Source organism: Pholcus phalangioides, unplaced genomic scaffold, assembly GCF_987345545.1.
Source record: "Pholcus phalangioides strain wild (caught in Gottingen) unplaced genomic scaffold, Ppha-v1.0 ptg000011l_1, whole genome shotgun sequence".
Taxonomy (NCBI): Eukaryota; Metazoa; Arthropoda; class Arachnida; order Araneae; family Pholcidae; genus Pholcus; species Pholcus phalangioides.
The window spans coordinates 17,882,850-17,907,605 of record NW_028301604.1 but is presented as its reverse complement, the minus strand read 5'-3'; the positions used below and the strand labels follow the sequence as shown (position 1 = coordinate 17,907,605).

The following is a 24,756-nucleotide window of genomic DNA, read 5'->3' as shown; positions in this document are numbered from 1 at the left end:
GACAAATGCGGGAGATTAATGTTCTTATTTATAGTTGTAATTATCATAATATAATTTATGAGATGAAAAGTAATTTCAATCGTTGACTTCAATAAAGAATAAAAATCCAAGTAGGCGTCATGTAAAAAACGGAAAAAACCGGGACACTTTTGCAAAAAAGTCGGGACGGCCAGAAAAAGGAAAAAAACCGGGACTGTCCCGGGAAATATGGGACGTATGGTCACTCTACGTTATCCCGTAGGAAATGGCTGTGATGAAATGACGTCCGACTTAATTTTCCCATGGACTTTTGGCAACACTGCGGAGAAAAATAATAAATTGTCCGAAAAAATTTGGCGGGATTTCTGTGTGTGTTGATATTCTGTATATATATTCATGTACATTAATTTTATCTTCACTTACACTATATCCAGAAAGCTTACAGATCAAGTTGATTTTTAAAAAAACGTGGTGTGTATGTGTATTACTTGTTTGTATTTTTATTCAAAATATTTAAATGGTTTTTTTTTTTGTTAGAGAAATGAAAAATTATGACTCAGTTTTACTCAAAAACGAAATCAATGATTATATTTTCTCCAGAATTTTCTAAAATCGTCCCTTTAATTTTAATATTTTGTTCGAGAAATCATTATTTTGATGAATGAATTAAGATACTGATAAAGTTTCTTTCACAAAAATTGCTATTGTCTTACTTCAATTAGCATCTAATCTAGTGGATATCTGAAAGCACAAACAGATATAAAACTATCCATTACGTTTTTTATACCTGTGTTGAAGGTTTATTTTAAGACACTTGTGTCAGAGTGCTGATCATCAACTAAATATTTAATATACATGTAGTGTAATCTTAATCATAAGAAAAAAAATTGTTGAATTAGTTCTGAAAAAATTAATAAAAAGTAAAGCCCCTAAACAAGGGGTTTTTAAAAATTTACAGCAATGAAAATTTGCATGGCATCACGCTTTTGAGCCATATGTTAGCAATGGAGGTGTTGAGCAAATTTGAGGAAAAAGACTGGACCTGGGACCATAATACCAAAAACAAGATTATACTCTATCATAAGGGGCAAGTATGCATTTTGGTGCTCTCAGACTAATTTTTCCGGAACAGTCAAATATAAATGCGATGAAAATAATTTGGCTTTTCACTTGCCCGGTCCCGGGAGCAGAAATATATTTGAAATAATTTTTTAAATAAAAATTGCCTCATTTTTATACATCAACTTTACTGGATAAGTATAAGCAATGATGGCTCATTTATAAGTGCGTCTTGTGGATTCAATCATCTGCATAATCAAGAATAGTAAAATAATTTCAGACAGAAAAAGTAAGACAACACTGCTTCGAAAGAGAAACATTTTCTTCAAAAGTGGGACGTATGGTCACGCATATTTTCTTGGTAAACATTGGTGTGCAGCTTCCTCCTACAACCAAAATAGGTTTATCCCAGGGTCCGTCAGGCAATAGCTGCCCTTCAACTCCTCACCAGGTTCGCTTTTAGGGGCAGCACATGAGGCTTTGCACCCGGGTGGCGGGTAAGCTTGAGTCGCCTTTGATAAAAAAAAATGATTTTTTTTTAAAAATCATAGTTTTTACCTGCGTAACGTTCATGTCAACAGAATTAAAGGCCCAGTTACTAAAGGATGTGAACATAGTGTTGTATGAGTTGATTGGGTAAAATCTGAGTGCAACACTTACACATAGGGTATTTAAATCAGAGTCAATTGGGTTAAAGTCAGGTTTGTTTGGTTTAACCAAATGGTTTTTTTCAAAAAATCACATAAAAGTGGCCAAAATATAATTTTTTCCCTTGGAAAGTATATTGGTTCATTATTGAAATGTTTTCTTTTCTTTGGGTACATTCTGCTGGTATATCTTTAAGTGGTGTAAGATGATATAAGCGTTTTTTTTAAATCTTGTAAAAGTGACCTGAATATAAATTTTCCTTCATATTAAGTATCTCAGTTGCTTAAAAAGTTGTATACAGTATCAAAATTTCTCATTCTTAGGACATTTTTTAACTTAAGGCTACATTTTGTGATGCTCTATGTTAAGCAAATACATGAATGAGAATTGCATCACACATATGTGGTATTGGTGCATTATCTCACAGGCTTTTTTCTTCCTTCACAAAGAAGCAGCAATAGTAGTGGCTTCACCATCATGGTAGGGCAGATGGTCTTATAATCCAAAAAGACACCAGCTGCCCTTAAAGGACAAAGACCAGTGTACTACAGGGTTTAAGCTAGATAAAAAATTCCTTTCACAAAAAATCGAAAATTGGGAGAAAAGCTTTAGCAAAATGCTACAATGCTAATGTAATGATTGAGGGTTGGATGTCTACTCATTCCGTACCTCCTGTACGTATTTTTGCGAAAGTGGCTACCACTTCTTTCGCATTTTAAGATTTTCTTTCACATTTTTCGTAAAATGCGACCGTAGCTTAAACCCTGGCGTACTAGTAGTTACATTACCTCAGACATTTTCATTTTCTTTCCGTAAGAAGCACAAACAACTGTATATCACCACCAGGTTTAATATTTTCAGCATTACCCACAGTTAATCAAGGTTCTACTGTGCAGCAGTAAGTGGTTTATGAAAAATAATCAGCTATATACAAGGTGATTATAATTAAAGTTCTGATTCTGAAACACTATGCAATGAGAACCACTGGTCAGAATGGCTTGAAAATTTGCATGGATACTCCTGAAGCAACAGAGTTTTCTTTGGTGAAAGATAGACAATGCTGTACTTGGCCAATAGTATAATCTATTTTGTACAACCACATCATTTCGGCACTTCAACAGCATCAGTGTGGGGATAGCAGAGCTGGACAAATACCAGGTCGCCATGGTGACTAGAAAATCAATTTTGGATCTAAAATTATGCATCATTGCTAAAATAAAGTGTAAGTATGACAAAAAAAAATTTTGATTTTGTAATAATGTGGCTACCAACATGGGAATGGGTCATAAAGTCCTGGAAAAGTAAAAAAAATTATTGAGGACTGTTTTTCTTTTCACTCCAAGCAAATTTGGCTAGTGCCTTTTTTTTTTTGAATAATAAAATAAAAAATAATAATTGAAATCTGGAATGGTGTGGGTGATGGGTTTCATTTCAATATTTAGTTGAATGATTTGAAATAGGAGCGACCCAGTCTTATTTTGATAAATTTTATGTTGCGATCCAAAATGAATATATTGACGGTAAAAAAATATATTTTTTTCCCCTAGTCTTTTACTTTATATATTTATGAGAAATTTAAAATAAAAGTTGTTTCAGTAACTCCTGTGCCTCTCTGGTCTAAAAATACGTTAGAAAAATTTAAATATTTTCTCACGAAAAATTACTCAAAAAAGTTTATATAATTTTTTTTGCATATAAATTTCGATGCCAGTGTTTGAATTATTTTTATTTATATTCTGTGTGTTTTTGTGAAAACTTTAGTGAAAATTCCACTTGAATATATTAAAAATTGAAAAGGTTATGATTTATTTTCTCAAACACACACAATGCCACTTAAAAATCGAGTCTTAGAAAAGTCATCTGCATAATTTTTTGATAATTTTAATTTTTTTTCCTCAAAAAGTTTTACAGATATGCAATCAACATTTTACATGATTAGTAAGGATGGTGAAAGTAACAAATAAAAAAAACGCATCAAAATTTATGACCATGGGTTTCATTTCGACATTTTGCTGAATGATTTGAAATGGAATGGCCCATCCAGTACACAAAAGACTGCATTCCCTAAAATCTGTGCAAATGAAAGTTACATATGTAAAACACTTTGAATGCTTTGGTAACACCTTGTTGTAACCAAGTATTGTTGTAAGGAGGTTTCGCTGTATTTCTATTCATCTTACTATGCAATTCATGAATGGCTTTGTATTGATAAACAGGTTTCAATTGATACTTATCAGTTACAAATAAGAGGTAAATATGGAGGATGATGCTGAGGAATTTTCTGAATTAATATCCAGGTAAGTAGGCCCATGCAGTTTATTATAATTTATTTTATTTTTATTTTGTATGTTTTTTTATTATTTATAATGTTAAAAGTTAAATTCATATTTTGCTCTACTTAAAGTGTTTGATTATTTTGTAATTTAAATGTAAAAAAACAGCAGTTATAGCAGAGCCACAGCCATCAAATAAGCATTGAAGGGGATTTTAAAGTTGCCAGCTGTTCCATTTATACAGGACGCAAAGGTATGCACAGGAAGAGGGGGATTGCATGGCATTGCATATTCAGGACTGAAACTAGAAAGGAAAATTTGCTCTGTCGCCTAGGAGCATTGTCTATTTTGGCATACCCCCCCCCCCCCCCACCGTAATTTTGAATGGAAATACTAAACTCAGTGCCCATCTGATCCTGCGCCTGAGACAATATTCATGAATAATTGGGGTGGGGGGGGGAAGGCTCACATAGACTGAGCCATATAGACCTGACATTCCATAAAAGGCTTGGGTGGTATTTAAAAAATTAGTAGTAGAAAGAAGTAGTACCAATTTCAACATCTGTTAAACTTAAAATTTGTTTAGGTCATTCTTCATTTTCAACAAGCTATAGGGTAAGCTTAGGCCTACAAATGATGCTGTAGCTTCAAACCAATCTGAGATAAAAATTAATATTTGAATAATTATGTAAGTGATAAAAAAAAATTAATTTACTTTGGCTAAAAATTCGTACAGCCTTGTTTGGTGTATATTCTTATAAACCTGTGTTGATAAAGCAAAAGCAGTGTCGGTCTTAAACCTAGTGGCATGGATTCGGGGTGATGTGTCGAAGGAGAGATTTATTGCTAGTCAGAACTGCCCCGTAGAATACGGGACAGATTCATTCTCCCATATTATCAGGCTCTTGGTGGGATAATCGTCCCCATCGCCTCAGTACCTGTCCCCCATCCTGGTTGGATATAAAAGGAAGAAGAAGTTGGAAAAGCTTTCTTCCGAGAATGGCATTCTGCTATTTAACTTGTTAACAAGCATAAAAACCAGGGTTGGTAAAAAAACGTTTTGTTTTTTTTTACTGGTTTTTTGGTTTAAACCGGTTTTTTTTGTTTTAAATAGTATTAACATTAAAAACAATGACATTTCTGAAAAATCATTCAAACTTCTAATAATTAACTAAAATAAAATGTTTATTAATGTAATTAACACTATTCCCATGCTAATTAATCAATAAATATTTGTTACATTTTAACAAAAACCAACTTTTGCAATTTAATTATTTTTTGCTTAACTCAATGGATTTCTGTGTGTTTGAAAATTCTTTTAATGTTATTATTAATCATATAATATATAAAGGTTTTTCTCCAGTTACTTTCAGTATGCTTAATTAGGAAGCTATTTTGCAAAAACTAATAAAAATTAGGTGAATATAATGTATTTAAGGAAGCATAAATAATGCAGATTAATTAGTGATGATTTACAATATACAGGGTGATTATAACTAAGGTTCTGATTTCGAAACACTGTAAAAAAAAAACGATTGTCAGAATGACTTGAAAATTGACATGAATATTCCTGAAAAAATTCAATTTTATTTGATAAAAGGGAAAAAATACTTAAAAATGTAAAATTAATGACATCATCCAACATGGGGGAAATTTGCTTGCAGAATGGAAACGATAGACAGTCATGGCAGAATGATACCTTAATTATAGCATTTCACGATTTCATAATTCATGGAAACATCACAAAAAACGAAGTAATTGAACAAATAACTACAACTTACTCAAAAAATGTTAAATATGTTGTTCACCGCGTGTTCTGGCTATGAGGTTGAAAGCACACAAATTCTTGTTCAACAGCAGAATCGGAATATGCCATGGTCATAATGTGGATGTGCTTGCAATTCAGCTTTATTAAACCAAACGCGCCCCCTTTCCCCCGTTCATATTCCTGAGGAATGGGGAACTTCTAACATATAGGGAATGTGCTGGAGATTACAATTCATCAAAGTTTGCAATCTGACCACTGTTTATAACATTTTGAGGTACCCCCACAGCCACAAGTTTCAAGGGTTAAGGTGCATCCTGTCAAAATGGGTCTTCGGCAGCTGCTTTGCTGGTATTAAATGTGCATCTTGATAGAAGTTCTATCCACACACTGATGCTGTGGAAGTGCCGAAATGATGTGGTTGCCCAAAATAGATTATACTGCTGGCCAAGTACAGCATCATCTACTTGCACTTTTTTTCCTTTTGCGAAAGAAACTTCCATTGCTTCAGGAATATCAATGCAAATTTTCAAGTCATTCTAACCAGTAGTTCTTATTGAATAGTTTTGGAATCAAAACTTAAATTATAATCACCCTGTATATAGCTGATTATTTTTCATAAATCTGTTACTACTATACAGTAGAGCCTTGATTAACTGGGCTTAACAGTGAAAGTATGAAAAAAAACTTGAATATTAAGACTGGGTGATATACAGTATGAGATGTGCTACTTCTTATGGGAAAGAAAATGAAAATGTATATGAGGTAATGTAACTACTAGTACACTAGTATTTGTCCTTTAAAGACAGCTGGTGCCTTTATTGGATTATAGGACCACCTGCCCCTAGCATGATGGTGTCACTACTGCAGCTGCTTCTTCGTGAAGGGAAAAAGAAACCCTGTGAGATAATACACCACTACATTTAGATGTGTGATGCAATCCTTATTCATGAATTTGATAAAGATAGAGCATTAGAATGTAGCTAAAGGTTAGAAAATGTTGTAAGAATGAGAAATTTTGGCTTTTTCAAGCCAAAGGCAACTTTTATTTGATTTTTTGAAAAAAACACATGGTTTAAACCAAACAACCCTGTTAAAAACCAACTTGTTTGATTTAATTAAGAGATTTAAAGACTTAAAAAAAAAAAAACATCACATTTACGCAGGGTACTCATTACAAAAAGGATCTATTTTCTTTACAATTATTTTAATTGAATTTTTATGGTAAAATACTTGTATCACGTACGGGCGAAACTGATAATTAGTGGTTAGATTGAAGTGATATTTCCATATGATTTTTTTCATATTTTTAAAACTTATGAACTTCATTTGAAATTATCCCTTTCAGACCAGCACTAAGGAATGGAAGGGGCAGGCCTGTAACTAGGCTGAGGCTACTTGGGCAGTGCCCCGGGCCCCTGAGCTGAGGGGGGGCCCTTATAACTCCTCCTTTTTCTGAGCATAATCATTTCAAGGAAACTCCAAGAAAAGTCTGTCCTGAGAAAGCACGCTACAGCCCAGGGGAAGGGGTTTTTATTTCTTTCTGTACATTTTTTTTTTCCAACCTCTGGGACCTCGGCTTTAATTTCAATGATAACTCACAATTCTTGAAGTTTGAGCTGAACATCCCTGAGGTAGAAAAAAGAATGTATAGAGGGAAAAAAAACAACCCACACGTTTGTGCATACAGGGTGCAAAAGGATTATGCATAATTGTCGGTAAAAGTGATAAATGTTGCAAAATTTATCAAACTTAACAAGACAATTAGGGATTATGAATTACTGATATGCTTTATCAATTTAACACATTTACTGCAACATACATTTAATTCTATGTTTCATCAGCTTAAAAGACCTCATTTCAAATATACAAAGATACATATCCGAAATTTCTCTATTCAAAATGGATTTGCTGCCGCCCCCTCTTTGTTTTGGATATGTGAGGGGATATTTGACTTATTTCCATGGAAATCCCAATTAACTTACCCTAATCTGCTGCGTATAATCCACAGATTATATGTTTTAAAAAATTATGTTGACATAAAAACAAAGTGTCTGAAATGAATTTCTTAGTGTGGATCAAAGCTGCATGAAGAGTTTTAACTGTGAAGTGGCTTTAGTGTGAATAAACCACTTCATCTTACCTATAGCTTTTTTTTCTGAGAGAGGTTTGATTACTTATCATTATATTGGAAATGTATTCACAAAACCATATATATTTTAAATATTTATAGATGGGGTAGATGACAGTACAAATATTGACATTTTACTCCACAAAACCATGTTAAACAAACCCCCCCACTCCTTGAGAGAGATTTTACATTGATAAATGAAATTTTCTCATGCGGGTTATATCAACACCACACTAAAGCTATTTCTAGTGTGGTGTTGGTTATATACTACTGCGGACTATATGGTGCCTTTTTTCTCAAACTAGCGATGTTTGCATCTGTGGTTTATAAGCAGGAAAATTCAATAGGTTTTGTTTAATTCTTATTCAATATTCACATCAAGGACAAGAAAACAGAAAGAAATGACTTACCTTCAAAATGATTTTATTTAAGATGATTAAAATTCTTAAAACTTATAGAAAACTAATATAACAAAAATTAAAATCAAAAATTTCACTAGGATCACTAGATTTTCATTTCAATCAAATTTATATTGTTTTTGGCCCTTCTTAAAAGTTGGTTGGCATATCTTGTCAAGCAATCAGCATTGATTAGTGATTATGACATTCCTGCATACTTAATTGGCTGAAAGACCACTCCAAAGCAGGGCTGTCACCAAAATATCCCCTCAAAAGTGCTATCATCCCCCCCCCCTCCATTTATGAATTTGAAGTGTCAACAGTCTCTCGTGATACATATATACACTATTGTTTTTTTAGATTTGAACAACAATCAATGGCCCAACCCCAGTTGAAAAGTCATAAAAAAGGAGAAAGAACCATAGTTTTTACGTTCCTATCTTCTGACTCGGCAGACATAGCTGTGTCTAGCTTCCTGGTATTGGTTCTAAATCGATCATTATCAACCTCCTCCACTTTTAAAGAAAAGAAAACTTTTAACAACTTCTCCACTTGTATCAAGGCAACTGTTCTGAAAAGTTAGTTCGATCTATGGTCATGAAAAGCTCAGCTAATCCTAACTTCCAACTGTTCTACATCTCCTTTCAATGGCAACAAAAGACCACCCTAGCTGCTCCTAGAAAATCTCGCATTTCTGTCTTTCAGGTGTTATCTTTCCATTTCCTAAAACATGGTCGTAAAAAAATCACTCTATTTCCCAAACTTTTTCTCTTGGTTTGCAGTGCCCTTTGTGTATCCTAATGTTTTCCACTGTTACGCAAATCGTAATATATAAGCCTACCTTACAGTTACAGGCAGCTAGATTAATTAAGTTCACACAATGATTCATATTCCCAAATAATATATAATGTAGTGAAAAAAATTATATGTTTTAATAAACTGCACTGCATTTAATTAATAAATCTATTTGGTGAGACGTATCATCGCTCTTCCACCTAGTACCTTACCAAGGGGAAAAACAATGCTGTGAAGCATATTTAGGGACAACGATCCTAATGGAATAAAGCAATATATTTTTTTTGTTTCAAATTTTTTCTTAGTTTCAAAAACATAATTAGGGGGGAATTCATGATTTTGGAATCTGGTTTACAAAACTGTTTAAAAAAATTAAATTGAATTTTTAGCACAAGATCCTCATTAGTTTCTTAAAAGGGAAAGAGATGTCTTTTTAGAGTCCTGTGTGGCTACATTTTACCAAGGATTCCTAGATACTGTCTAGGAGCCTCATAGGAGGCTTTACCCTTACTCACTGGGTATCTGGTGGAACAAGATCCATAAAACTCCAAAAAGTCGTTCAGTTGTGTATGTATGGTTTGTTACAATTTCCAAGTCCACACATATATGTTGCACTCAGGGGCGACTCGAGACAAAATCTCTATCCGAGCGGGACCTATTTTTGTGCCCCTGACTTTCCCCATTAAAAAAAACTCATAACATATCATGTCAAATTTTTTTTGCCCTTTTACCTTGACGCTCCTCCTAGAGTGTAAAGAAATCATTTTCCCCTTTTTTACCCTTTGGACTTGACGCCCCTCTTTCCTAATTTTTTTCGCGTTTTCACTTCTGATATGATGCCCCTCTCCTAAAGCTGGTAAAAATCATTTTCTGTAATTTCTTTTGCCCTTTTACGTCAGATTTGGTGCTCCTACTAGAGGGGGGCGGAAATAATTTCCCCTAACCTTTTTCACTCTTTCTACCTCAGACTTGATCCTTCTACAGTGGGCACAAATAATTTTTTCTAATTTTTTTTGCCCTTTCACTTCAGATTTGACACCCTTCTAGAGCACACCCATGTGACCAAGCTGCCCCTGGTTGCATCACTAGGAAAGTCTGACTAGCGGGAGACGAACCAGTGATTGGGGGCTCCAAAATCCATGGGTTTTCTCGTGAGAGCGCACATTTGTTTCTCCTCGTGTGACAGGTAGGAACGAGGTGCAGGAACCCTATTTTAAATGGTCAACAAATCATGGGTTTCAATTCATTCATTTCTTTAAAATATTTATTGCATTTTTTTTAAATACTTTACTGTGTTAGTGATTCGATTCTGTGTTTTTACTACAAGTCGGGGAAAAAAAATCATAACAGGCCTCTGGCTCAAAATCTTTCTAACATAAAAAAACACTTTCAATTTCTGTAATGCTCCCCACAACACAAGAAACCCCTCTTTCTCTCGTTAGCAGAAAAACCGAGGGAGATTCCTCAATTTTTTTTATTTTTACAGCACAACAAATAAGAAAGAAGGTTGTGTCTTTCCCCCCAGTCTCCTGCAGGGGTAAACGAAAAAAAAAGAGCTCAAGTATGTGTGTATTTTATCTGATCAAAATCTCTATGTACTGTACGTATATAGGTGTGCTGCCCATAGATTCTTTTCTTTTCGAAAAATAACCGTAATATTATATATGCTGTATATAATATTACATATGTATGTATATCTGAACGAGTTATCTCAGCCACCTCGTTGGGCAATTTGCCTGTTGTGGCATTGTATTTGTATACAGTTATTTTTTTAAATACGTACCTTAAAGACATTTTTCTAGTAATGTATATCTTAAGTCTCGCCACAGAGCAACAGGCCTACAACGGTATAATTATTTGTTCATTACACTTCACTCGCTATGAGTTGAGAAAAAACTCATAGTTTAAAAAAATTGATTGCAGGTGGCAGCACTACACATAACAAGCATTACACAAAAACAAACTTCACGGAAGGTTCACTATACGTACACACACATTCCAACATGTACCAATTCGTTAGAAGTGTTCCGCAGAGGAATATGGAGGAGGTGCATGTCTGGTTTAGTAGTAGTAATGCATATCTAATGTGTTTCGGTGCCCCTTATCATTTGGTGCCCTATGCAGTTGCACTGGTTGCACTGCCCTAAGACCACTCCTGAGCAAAAGTTTTACATCATTTAATGAGTAGAAAACTAACCACAATCATTCGCATCACAGCAATGATTACAACATTAAGGTCAGAAAAAAAAAATTGCTGCAATGTAAGAAAAACTGATTCATTTTAAATGGTGGGTATAGGCCTATATTAAAATAAATTGAGTGATATACTTTGATAGTTTATCAATTCATCAACTTAACATGCATTTTTAGTCATAGAGATCTTTCTGGCTTTAAATTCTGAATCTAGATTAGAAATATATTTCTGGATCTCTCTCAATCATGTGTCTTACTAGACATCAAGAAGTGAACAATCATGTTTGCAGGGTTAACATTGTAACTAAAAAATTGGTATTGGTTCGGAATGAATGAATGAACAGCAGAACTTTGCCACTGGACTTATCCTGTTGCCGAGATCTCTTCCAGCCCAGCTTCACGGCAGAGTCTGGAACACTTTATTTTGTGTCAAAAAAAAAAACCACGTACAAAATTTTTACAACATATTTTCCCCAGACAATTGGGTACTGTCGCGATTACAACTTTTGTGGCGATTACAGACGAGATGGGATTGGGAGTTGGAAAAGTTTCGGGGTTTACTTAAGATTAAATGTACACATATTAGGAAGGAGATATGTTTTAAAAGCAATTGAGGCCCCCCCACCCATGCCATCTCATCTGTTATCTTACACTTTCCATATTATATACACAGGATACAAAAATAAAAAGAAATAAGAATCTTATTGTGAAATAAAAAAAATATATATATATATATACACTGAAGAGCCAAAAAAACTGGTACACCTGCCTAATATCGTGTAGGGCCCCCGCGAGCCCGCAGAAGTGCAGCAACACGATGTGGCATGGACTCGACTAATGTCTGAAGTAGTGCTGTAGGTAATTGACACCATGAATCCTGCAGGGCTGTCCATAAATCCGTAGGAGTAAGAGGGGGGGTGGAGATCTCTTCTGAACAGCACGTTGCAAGACATCCCAGATATGTTCAATAATGTTCATGTCTGGGGATTTAGGTGGCCAGCGGAAGTGTCTAAAGTCAGAAGAGTGTTCCTGGAGCCACTTTGTAGCAATTCTGGACGTGTGGGGTGTCGCATTGTCTTGCTGAAATTGTCCAAGTCCGTCGGAATGCACAATGGACATGAATGGGTGTCAGACAGGATGCTTACGTACCTGTCACCTGTCAGTCGTATCTAGACGTATCAGGGGTCCCATATCACGCCAACTGCACACGCCCCATACCATCACAGAGCCTCCACCAGCTTGAACAGTCCCCTGTTGACATGTAGGGTCCATGGATTCATGAGGTTGTCTCCATACCCTTACACGTCCATCAGCTCGAAACAATTGGAACCGAGACTCGTCAGACCAGGCAACGTTTTTCTAGTCCTCAACAGTCCAATGTCGGTGTTATTGGGCCCAGGCGAGGCGTAAAGCTTTGTATCGTGCAGTCATCAAGGGTACACAAATGGACCTTCGACGCAAAAGCCCATATCGATGATGTTTCGTTGAATGGTTCGCGTGCTGACACTTGTTGATGGCCCAGCATTGAAATCTGCAGCAATTTGCGGAAGGGTTGCACGTCTGTCACATTTAATGATTCTTGTCAGTCGTCGTTGGTCCCGTTCTTGCGTGATCTTTTTCCGGCCGCAGCGATGTCGTAGATTTCATTTTTTATCGGATTCCCGATATTCACAGTACACTCGTGAAATGGTCGTACGTGAAAATCCAAATTTCATCGCTATCTCGGAGATGCTATGTCCCATATCACGTGCGCCGACTATAACACCACGTTCAAACTTACTTAAATCTCGATAACCTGCCATTCTAGCAGCAGTAACCGATCTAACAACTATGTCAGACACTTGTTGTGTTATATAGGCGTTTCCGACCCCAGCGCCGTACTCTGATTGGTTCCATATCTCTTTATTTGCATACGCATGCCTGTACCAGTTTTTTTGGCTCTTCAGTTTATATCCATCAGAGTGAGTCATCTCGCTTAACACCTTATTGGTGAGCAGATGGGTTTGATAACTTGCGGACTAGAAGCCAGCATCAGTTTTATTGGGTTGAGTTCACTCGCTCCGGCAGATTTAATGAAAATATACAAAATAGAAGTATTGTGTGGAGGAATATATACAATTAGGGATCACCCGTGCAATCTCGCTTAGCACCTTATACGGTGAGCAACATGAATTGGTATTGGTGCCTAAACTTTGCTGTACATAATTTCTAAATTGAAGTCTGATTGGCCCAACACATTTTTCAATTTATGGCAGTATGTCAACCACCACGGAAGGTGTTCACCAACTCCCAGAAAAGTAAAAAAGACTCTTTTGGAAAGCTTTGCAAAAAAAAAATCTGGCAAACATATTTTATGTTTTGGCCGAGCTAATAAATAAAAATAACCTCCATGTATGGTACATATCAATTAAAATACTCTGTAGCAACATATGAATATAAGCCATTTTCATAAAATGCTTGGATATCACTCAAGATTTTTTCCTTCGTGTTTTTCTTCGTTCTCATGAGTTTTACTTAGCGTGTTGTTTATTTTTGGGTCATATTCTGCTGTGGTTTTCTTTTTTTCTAGCGCATGTTAGATTGCGAGATAAGTGGTTTTTTTTTTATTATATTGCTCTCAATTTTTTTAAATTTTCGTTGTGTATTTCCGATCGACTTAAATTTATTTTTCTCGTTCGCATTTCATTTTCATTGTTTTTTCGCCAGGTTTGTGTTTTCTCGCTTCTTTGATATAAATTCGTAGGTTTCTGGACGTTAGTGTTAGCAAACAGTGTATACTTTTTCCCGGGTACTCTCAATAACTTTGTTTTTCCTTCCACTTGGGCTTATTGCTGTAGTGTTAGTGATTTGAGATAGTTAGCTAATTCTAATAAGTATAAATTGTACTTTGTAGCTTAATACTTAATACTTTTTTTAGAGGGTGTTGTATTCTTTATATACATATATATTTTCTTTTTCGTGATTAAGTGTTGAACATTCTATTTTACGTAATTTTTTTGTATAATCTCTTACATATATTTTGCATAGTAATGTATTTTACATTATTTTAATTTCCAGTTAATGTTTCTCATTTTCCTATTTTTAAGTATTATTATTATTATCTAGCTTTAGCAATAGTGTTAGTATGTCTCGACCTCGACTAGTGTTGTGTAGAGCTTGCGACAGGAGGTTTCCCTGGTCTAGGGGTATAGTAGCTGACAGTTTCAATTGTAAAAGGTGCTTGGATAGGACAAGGCTGGAACTCAAGGTCGAAGCTTTATGGGAAAAAGTTAGGGTGCTAGAGGGCCCGGTTATAACGGAGCCTCTGGTCGTCGAGCCACCTGTTGATGAAGAAGCAATCTCCATGAACAATGACAGTTTAGAGGGCAAATGGGTGGTCGTGGATGAGGTAGAGGGGGATAGTGATAGGGGTAGATGATCGGCGATTCTATGGTTAGGGAACTTGGAAACCAAGTGTGTAGGGATTTTTGGGGTACGAGCGTTGTTGTCTTCCTGGGGGAAAGATTGGCAACGTTCAATATGTTTTTCATTCCCGAAAGTTGCCCTTGCGGGTGATTTTGTGGGTGGGAACGAATCAGGTAGGAGCGAATATTAGTGAGTCTCTGTTAGAGTACCGGAATTTACTATTATCCGCTAGGGAGGGGGTTCAGATGTGGCATTGATTCCAGTGCTGCTAAGGTGTAGTAGGGGGTATAGGAGTAGGATCCACCAATTCAATATAGGCCTGAAGGACATTTGCTCCTCACTTGGGGTCACGTTCTTGGAGCTTCCCGAATTTACCGATAGGTGGCTTCGTTCGGATGGGATCCATCTAAATAAGAGGGGAGTCTGGGAGGTTTACGATAGTCTTAGGTCAGGTTTTTTACTCCCAGACCACGTAGTCGGGAATGCGAGTTAGGTAATGATAATCACAACAGTACTGATGGGGAATTACCCACCTCTGACTTGGATGGCTTCTCTATTGACACTAAATTACTGGGCAAATTAAAAAGTGTGTTAATAAATGCCAGGAGCTTGGGTAATAAGAAAGAAACTATGATAGTTGTGGAGGGCCTGGATCTTATAGCCATTACAGAATCTTGAGCAAACGATGGGGATGAATCTTTCTTACACATCTCAGGATACGATACTTTTTTGAGAAATAGATCTGATAGGAAAGTGGGTGGAATGTTGATATACGTGAAATCATGTTTGAAGGCTAGAGAGTGTAACGTGCAGAGAAGTGATATTGAAACTATATGGGTTGAGCTTGAGAACAAAAGACGTCATAAACTTATTAATACAAATACAACGCCACAACAGGCAAATTGCCCAAAGAGGTGGCTGACTTAAGAACATCATGGATCCCCGAGCCATTTTTTTTTCTTTGGAGGCCCTACCTACTACTGCTACACCACACATGCACCCCGCCCACAACCCCCCCCCCCCTCCCCGCAGAACCCCAAACGAATCGGTACATGCGGGAATGTACGTGTAGTGAAACCTGACGTGAAGTTTTTTGTTTCTCTGTAATGCTTGTTATGTGTAGTGCTGCCAGCCATCTGCCACCAGTTTTTCTAATTATGAGTGAAGTGTTATGATTGAATGATTTATCGTTGTAGGACTGTTGCTCTCTGTGGCGAGACTTTTTAACGGGGAGATCGGCTCGCATTTGCGCCTTGAAGTTGGGAACCACAGAAAACCAACTTCAGCCGACCACCACTGTGGGGTTCGAACCCGGATCCTCGCATCGCAAGTCCGTCACTATAACCACTCGACCACCACAGTTAGGGTTTGTTACAATCCACTGAATAGGGATCCAAACTACATCGCCGAATTGCATGATGAAATTTCCTACATGTGTAAGCGTAAGAGGGTTCTCATACTAGGGGATTTCAATTACCCAGGTATTGATTGGGAGAACCTTCCATCTAGAGATCAGTATGAAAGAGACTTTCTTAAGTTGGTTCTCGAAAACTTTTCGTATCAGCATGTATCAGAAGCCACTAGAGGGGTACTGCTATTTTGGATTTAGTTCTTACTAATTCTGAGGATCTTGTTGAACATGTTTCGGTGGGGGAAGAGTGTTCTTCCAGTGATCATCGTATAGTCAGATTTCACTAACTTTTTTTCAGGTAAAGTTGGTAACAAAAGACTGGTTCCTTGTTTTCGAAGAACTAACGTTGATGTTTTGAGAAGAAGGTTAGCGGAAGTTTTAAAAGACTGGTTGGAATCAGTAGGGGTGGTAAGTCAATGGGAAGAATTTAGTTCGAAGTTGTCCTCTGTTTTGCACGACGTCATACCCTTTGTTCGAAAAAAGCGTGTTTGTACATCGCACCCTCTATGGTTCACGGATAGCATGCATAACCTTTATCTTGAAAAGAAAAGAGCATTCAGAGAGTATAAAAGTGGACGAGGTGACCTATCATTGTTTACTGATAAAAGAAGAGTGTTGAAGAAAGCGATAAGGAGTAGTAAAAAGGAAGTTGAATCTAGGTTGGCAGATAACATTGGCTCTAACCCAAAATCATTTTTTCGATACGTCAATAATAGATGTAAGGGGACAGTTGGCCCCTCTTGATAGGAGGCTCTAGGTTAGAGAGCAATGTTGGCATGTGTAGTGCTTTCAATGACTTTTTTGAGTCGGTTTTTAATGGAGATAATGATATTCAATATACGGGTGTTGCATGGAGTAATAAAACCCTCAACGATATTCAAGTAGAAGACGTGGAGATCCTAAATCTTCTAAGAAATGTATGTGCAAGCAAAGCACCAGGACCAGATGATATCTATCCCAGGATCCTCAGGGAATGTGCTAATGAATTTTTGGGACCAGTCGCACAGGAATAGTGTTGCTGAGGGTATCGTCCCAACGGATTGGAAACTTGCTAATGTTGTTCCGATATTTAAGAAGGGTAGTAAAGAAACTGTGTCCAATTATCGTCCAGTGAGTTTGACGAATTCCCTCTCAAAAAATTTTGGAAATTATCATCAAAAGGCAGTTTGTGAAGGGGATGGACGAGAATAATGTATTGTCGGATAATCAGCATGGGTTCAGGAAGGGGAAGTCATGTGTAACTAACCTCCTTTGCTTCTATGATCACGTGACGAAGGCTTTGGGTAAGGGCAAAAATGTAGATGTTGTTTACCTTGATTTCCAGAAGGCATTCGATCGGGTCCAACATGGTAAACTCTTGAAGCGTTTACACGAGATTGGAATTGGGGGCAACTTGCTGAATTGGATAGAATCGTGGTTAAGAGATAGGTCGCAACGAGTTATGGTGAACGGGGAATTCTCTGGTTGGACAGACATCACAAGTGGAGTTCCTCAAGGAAGTGTTTTTGGCCCCATACTTTTTTCACTTTTTATCGATAAACTCGATCAGGATATCGATGAGATTACTAGCAAATTCGCAGATGATGTGGCGCTAATGGGGGTAATCGGGAATCAAAACGATAGGGAGTTGCTCCAGACCAACTTAAACAGGATTGCAGCATGGGCAAATGAATGGAGCATGACGTTTAGCGTTGATAAGTGCATAGTCGCTCATTTTGGTTCGAACAACCCATGGTTCTCTTTACGAGTTGAATGGTGTCACTATCCCGGATGCAGCTAGGGTCACCGATTTGGAAATTCTCATTGACGAGCGGCTTAGGTTTTCTGAACATTGTTCAGCAGTGGTCAAAAAAGCGAATAGAATGCTTGGTCTCATTTTCAAAAAGGTCTCTTCGTGTTCTTCTAAAGTCATTCTTCCGCTTTTTCAAGGCTTAGTTCGTCCTGGACTGGAGTATGCTGTAAGGTTTTGGAGACCATACCTACAGAGGGACGTAGACTTGGTTGAAGGGGTGCAGAGAAGAGCTACGCGTGTCCTTATTGGCACACGGGGCTTGAGTTATGAAGAGAGACTTCATTTTTTCAATATGTTTACATTGGATGAATGCAGGTGTCGAGGAGATATGATCGAAGTGTTCAAAATTTTCAATGGGATGGATAGGATCGACCATGAACTTTTAGTACACCGTCAATCGACTGCTTTTACAAGGGAACACCAGTATCGATTGGTGAGGGACAGTGCAAGGTTATGGTGTCGCAGGGAATTTTTCTCTAATAGGGTTGTTAATAAATGGAATAGCTTAGGAGGTAGTAAATTGTAACACAATTGACACGTTTAAAAAGAAATATGATAAACATGTTGGGTTAAATCGAGAAGCTATCCATACTTAGAATAAGACAACCATAAGTATTCTTTATGGGCATTGTATAATATTTTATCATGTGCATATATTGTTTACAATTTTTGTTAATTGCATTTTTAATTGGGTTGCTATATTTTTGAAATATATGACATCCATATTTTTATGGGCATCTTTTTCTCAGCCACCTCGTTGGGCAATTTGCTTGTTGTGGCATTGTATTTGTATAAGAAGCACCACCTCTAAAAACCAATGAAACTTTGAGTTTCCAGCCACTGCAGCCTTCCACTAAACACTGAAACATGAAAAATTGTCCTGGACTCCTAATCTATTAGGCTGCTCATCAAGAAAATTTTATAAAATTCTTGTCATGAACCTGACTTCTCAGCAATTAAAAATGTTAATCAAAAGTTCTAAAATCCGGTTTGCCCAACAATGAAGTCCATATCATCGTAAGACAGTCATCAGGATTTGTCACACTAAAATCAAATCAAGAACATTAAATGCGAGATGAATTAGTGGTCAACTAAATTTGGTACTGTACATTTCTGGGTAAGAGACGCACTGAGTAATTTCTTTTCTTCTTTTTGATGGGAGCAAAGGACCAGATAAATTTGGGAACCTCTGATCTTAAAGAACAAGTTTGTCAATAAAGAGAGAAAAAAAACCTTGAGTGTTGAGAGAACCTTGTAGTGTTGACTCTAAGGCTTTATTCAACAGCAAAAGCACTGGCAGCTGTAATGGAATAATGTATAATGAATGATACTTTTAAATTTCTAGAGTTCTACATGCTAGGTTTAAAACATAACACCAATATGACATAAATTGTGATAAATTTTATCCAAAAAAAAGGTGTGGTGATAAATAAAATAACATTGTGTTTTCGTACATTGAGCATTTTCTTACAATTTTCTGTGTCCAATGCACAGGTCAGACCTATTTTATGAAATACAGTACTTTTTTATTATTGATAGTTTCACTGCATATTCAATTTTTTTTTACATATACAATAGACTCTCGATAATCTGGCTGTGTGGTAGTCCAGTCCATCCAGTAATCTTGTATTCTTTTTCTGAGGGAAAACCTGTCACGACATCTCTGTGCAGAAGTTTATATTATTTAAATAGGCTTTTTCAATTTCTAGTAATCTTGCGATTTCAGTAATCTGACATACCCTGGTCTGTTATATGATGGATTAGCAAAGAGTATACTGTATCATCTAATTTCAATTACAATGACATTTCTATACTTTCTATCTGATAACTGGAAAATACTTTCTGTATTTTTTAGTCTGATAAATGGAAAATGCAAGTCAAACTCTGTCACATATAAAGTAAGTTTTTTCTTTTTATATGAATATACAGTAAAACGTCAAAAATATAAGCCTCTCTTTTATTTTTCACTTTATCTCTTAGAAAAGTATGAATGAGATTGTCTTTTAAACAATGAAGTATAATTTGTTTCACGAACAGGAACTTGGATGTTGTTTCAAAAAAGTATAGTATAGCAAAGCTAATAACCAAAAGTCACCTTTTTGTTCTTGAGCCACTTCTGGACTGTATCTAAATTTTGCCAGATATCTCTCTTCACAAAAAATTAAAAAAAACATTAAAACTAAAAAAGCTGCATAAATAGTCTTTAAGGCAACAAATCAACTTATTTTGGTGATGTGTCTGTTCAAAGTTCTTGGTAGTTCTTCTCTTATTCGTGTTGCAATGATTGAAATTTATAATGAACACACACATTTGTTCTTTCATCAAGGATCCAGCTGTTTCCATAACTTAAATATTCTATTAGTGAGATTAACATCAAGACGCTAGGATGGGCTCTTAAGAAAGTAAAATTTTTTTCCCTCTTCAACAACTTTTGGATTGTATACAAGTTTTGTTTAAACTGATTATCATGTTGACATGTGAAAGCATATAATCATTCAGATTGATTTTCTTCATAAGAATTCGGTTTATTGACCAGAGCTTGACAAATTCCAGGTGACAGGTTGCCATGGCGACTAAAAATGGAGTTGATACTTATAGTATTTTATGTCATTGAATTGGAACCTAACTAAGGGAAACACAAAATCCTCAGAATTAATGGCAGTGCATCCACTAATAGGGTGACCAATATTTATTTGGTAAAAAAATATATGTAATGTGTATATTTTAAACAAGATGCTAATGTAGTATTACTTAATTTACTACATATTTGTTTAGCCATATAAAAATATATTCGTTACTAAATTTTATTTTTAGTTTCAACAGAACTGGATTTCAGTAAACTGATCAGCTATTGTTTTCAAGTTATCTAAATAATTAATTCTAATAATTAATTAAAATAAATGTTTACTTATGTAATTAACACTATTCCCATATTAATTAATCACAATAAATATTTCTTACATTTTAACAAAAACCAATTTTTGCAATTTAATTATTTTTGCTTAACTCAATAGATTACTTCACAGGTTTGAAAAATTTTTAAATTATCAATCATATATATAATATAAAGATGTTTTCTCCAGTTACTTTCAGTATGCTTAATTAGGAAGCTATTTTGCAAAAACTATAATAAAAATTAGGTGAATATAATGTATTTAAGGAAGCATAAATAATGCAGATTAATTAGTGATGATTTACAATATACAGGGTGATTATAACTAAGGTTCTGATTTCAAAACACTGTAAAAAAAAGAACGATTGTCAGAATGACTTGAAAATTGACATAAATACTCCTGAAGAAATGAAATTTTATTTGATAAAGGGGAAAAAAATACTTAAAAATGTAAAATTAATGACATCATCCAACATGGGGGAAATTTGCTCACAGAATGGAAACGATAGCCAGTCATGGCAAAAAGATAACTTAATTATAACATTGCACAATTTCATAATTCGTGGAAACATCACAAAAGAATGAAGTAATTGGACAAATAACTACAACTTACTCAAAAAATGTTAAATATGTTGTCCACCGTGTTCTGTCTGTGAGGTGAAAGCACAAAAATTCTTGTTCAACAAGAGATCAGAATATGGCATGGTCGTGATGTGGATGCACTTGCAATTCACCTTTATTAAACCAAATGTGCCCCCATGTTAATATTCCTGAGGAACTTTTAACATATAGGGGATGTGCTGGAGATTGCAATTCGCCAAAGTTCGCAATCTGACCATTGTTCATAGCATTTTGAGGTAGTGCCCTCCCCCCCCCCCTCCCCACAGCCAGAAGTAGCAAGGGTTAAGTTGCATCTTGATAGAAGTTGTTCTATCCACAAACTGATGCTGTGGAAGTGCCGAAATGATGTGGTTGAACAAAATACGTTATACTGCTGGCCAAGTACAGCATCATCTACTTGCACATTTTGCATTACTTGCACTTTTTGCCTTTTCTTTTGCCAAAGAAATTTCCATTTGCTTCAGGAGTACCCATGCAAATTAAGTCATTCTGACCAGTACTTATTGTATAGTTTTGGAATGAAAACTTTAATTATAATCACCCTGTAGATAGCTGATTATTTTTCATAAATCTGTTACTACTTTACAGTAGAGCCTTGATTAACTGGGCTTAACAATGAAAGTATAAAAAAAAACTTGAATATTAAGACTGGGTGATATGCAGTGTGAGATGTGCTACTTCTTATGGGAAAGAAAATGAAAATGTCTGTGAGGTAATGTAACTACTAGTACACTAGTCTTTGTCCTTTAAGGATAGCTGGTATCTTTATTGGATTATAGGACCACCTGCCCATAGCATGATGGTGTCACTACTAGTGACTACTACTATGAGTACTACTTCTTTGTGAAGGGAAAAGGAAACCCCCTGTGAGATGATGCACCACTACATTTATATGTGTGATGCAATCCTTATTCATGAATTTGATTAAGATATATAGAGCATCAATATATAGCCAAAGGTTAGAAAATGTGGCAAGAATGAGAAATTTTGGCTTCTGTGTATAACTTTAAATAACTAAGATACTTTATATGAAAAAATATATATATTCAAGCCACTTTTATGAGACTTTAAAAAAAACCACTTTAATCTTATGGCATTTAAAGATATACCATCAGAATGTACCCCAAGAATATAAAATGTGGTGAAAATGAAAAATTTTGGCTAATAATAAACCAATATGATATTTTTCAAGGAAAAAAATGATATTTAGGCCACTTTTATTTGATTTTTTGAACGTGATGGTCTGGGGAGGGATTTCTAATGATAGCAAGACCACTCTCATCATTATTCCAAGTGTTTTGACTACTCATGTTTATATTAGGATTGTGATTGAACCTGTTGTGTTGCCATTCATATGCATCATTCAAGGAGGCAAGGCTAGTGGGATAATGCTCATCCTTACACAGCAGTTATAACCCAACATTCTCTACAGGGTATCAATATGCAGAGCTCCCACTTGTCCTACTTTATAGTAAAATGTCCTACTTTCTAGTTTTTGTCCTACTTTTCCTATCAACAAAATTCATATAATTGATTTTAATTCAGGAGTTATCGATATATTGCCAAATATTACAAATGTTGTAGATTGCAATTAATGATTCTGCCAAAGCAGCAATTGTACCGTTTTTAAGGTTATTTTGTGGAGAGGCTGTGTGATCCATCTAATTTATTAATTTTTCATTTGCGCAGTTTGAGGGTTCAACAAGTAAAGTAGTCGTTAAAAACATCTGTCTGGATAGAAAAAATAATTTTGTATTCACTACTTCATGGACTATTCGTTGTACAGTAACTAACATTAACCATTCAAAATTATGGTGCATATTTTGTGTATAAATGAAACAGCACTTTCATTACAAAGTAGTTGAATACATAGGCCTACTCTAGATTTGTAGCATTAAATTGTCTTCTGTACTTTTAGGACATGCAGAGGCATAAACAATATGCACAATACTCAGTAAATAGCTAGAAATGAAAGTATTTCATTTGTCCAAAACGATTACACTGACATTGAACAGTAAAATGTAAACAAATCCCCCCCTTTTAAAAAAGGATGGACAACACAGTAAAACCACCCGGTTCACCTTGACTTATTCATATGAGAACTTGTAATTGACACATTTTGCCCTGTGCTTTTGAAAGTGTCTTCGAAAAAGAATTTTTAAAAAACTTGCACGTCTTCATAGTTTTCTGTGCATTGTCGAAGAAAGGTGACTGGCCGGACTGTGGAAGACTCCAAAAAAAGAATGTGATATATATTACAGAGTTTATGCTAGATAAAAAATTCTTTTCGCAAAAAAGCGAAAATAGGGAGAAAAGCTTTAGTAAAATGCTACAATGCTAATGTAATGATTGATGGTTGGATCATGTGTTCACTTGTTCCGTACCTCCTGTATGCATTTGTGCGAAAGTGGCTACCACTTCTTTTGCATTCTAAGATTTTCTTTCGCATTTTGCGAAAAATGCGACCGTAGCTTAAACCCTGATATATTATGAGGAGAGGAAAAGAATTATTTGTGTTTGCTAGTACACTATTTTGACCCAAAATGGTTTTTGTAACCAAGTTATTTCTGTCATTTTACTTTGGCTCAAGTCAATCTCACAGGATACTGAAATAGTGCTATGAAAAAAAAAATAATTTTAAAGTAAAAACAAAAAAAATTATTATGCATGATTATGTTGTCTAAGGGGGTACCCTCCCCCCTCCTGCTTTTTAGTTCTACTTTTTCCTACTTTCTCTAATTTTTTGAGTGGGAGCCCTGAATATGTTATGGCCAGCGAGATCAGATCTCTCTCCCATTAAGCATGTGTGGACGTCAGATAATGTTGGACATAAGGTCCAACATTATCTGATACCAGCAATGGTGTTACCTATATATGACTGACCAAGTAGAACAGGAGTGGAATTGCATACCCCAGAATGACATACTGACATGTTTATGACAATACCTTCAATTCTATTTGCTTGTATTCAGTGTTGTGGCTGCTACAGTTATTAGCGAAATAGCCCTTAGGAGTGTGTTGCATAACAATTTCTTTCATCAATTCTGGAACTGCATTTTCATCAATATTGGAATTCCTTCATCGTTTTCTGTAATTCTGACGTTTTATAATTTTCTGGAATTTTAAAATATTTAAATTATTTCTTTTATTCTGAAATGATTTCTTTCATTATTCTGAATTTTTGCATGCCCACAGTACTACTTATAACATTGTAATTTAAACAGTCAAACTTGGTAAATTCCAAGTTCAAAGTCACTGGAAAAAGTTGGAATAATCCAATTAATCTGTCCTGAATCTGTAAAATGACTACAAATCTCAACTTAATTATCAACATTCACATGCAATATGACTACAAATCTCAACTTAATTATCAACATTCACATGCAATATGAC

The 24,756-nt window shown here is 35.6% G+C and overlaps 1 protein-coding gene and 1 long non-coding RNA gene across 8 annotated transcripts in view; one reads left to right on the top strand and one right to left on the bottom strand.

Annotated features, from left to right (window-relative positions):
* The first annotated feature begins 247 nt into the window (after positions 1-247).
* Positions 248-24,756, top strand: part of LOC149080164 (protein zwilch homolog) — an 87,848-nt gene continuing 63,339 nt past the window's right edge. For 3 of the 7 annotated variants that reach the window (XM_089239201.1, XM_089239200.1, XM_089239195.1), the window contains exons 1-3: positions 304-450; positions 3,903-3,983; positions 19,705-19,747. In XM_089239201.1, the coding sequence (XP_089095327.1) occupies positions 3,943-3,983; positions 19,705-19,747 (84 nt within the window). In that variant the 5' untranslated portion in view covers positions 304-450; positions 3,903-3,942. Of the gene's footprint in view, positions 455-3,902; positions 3,984-19,704; positions 19,748-24,756 lie in introns of all 7 variants that reach the window. The other 4 variants (XM_089239202.1, XM_089239199.1, XM_089239198.1 and 1 more) reach the window with 4 other exon arrangements.
* The window catches only part of LOC149080165 (uncharacterized), a 30,848-nt gene continuing 24,686 nt past the window's right edge, over positions 18,595-24,756 (bottom strand). Inside the window, exon 3 of the long non-coding RNA XR_016193540.1 lies at positions 18,595-19,149. This is a non-coding gene — a long non-coding RNA (uncharacterized LOC149080165). The remainder of the gene's footprint in view (positions 19,150-24,756) is intronic.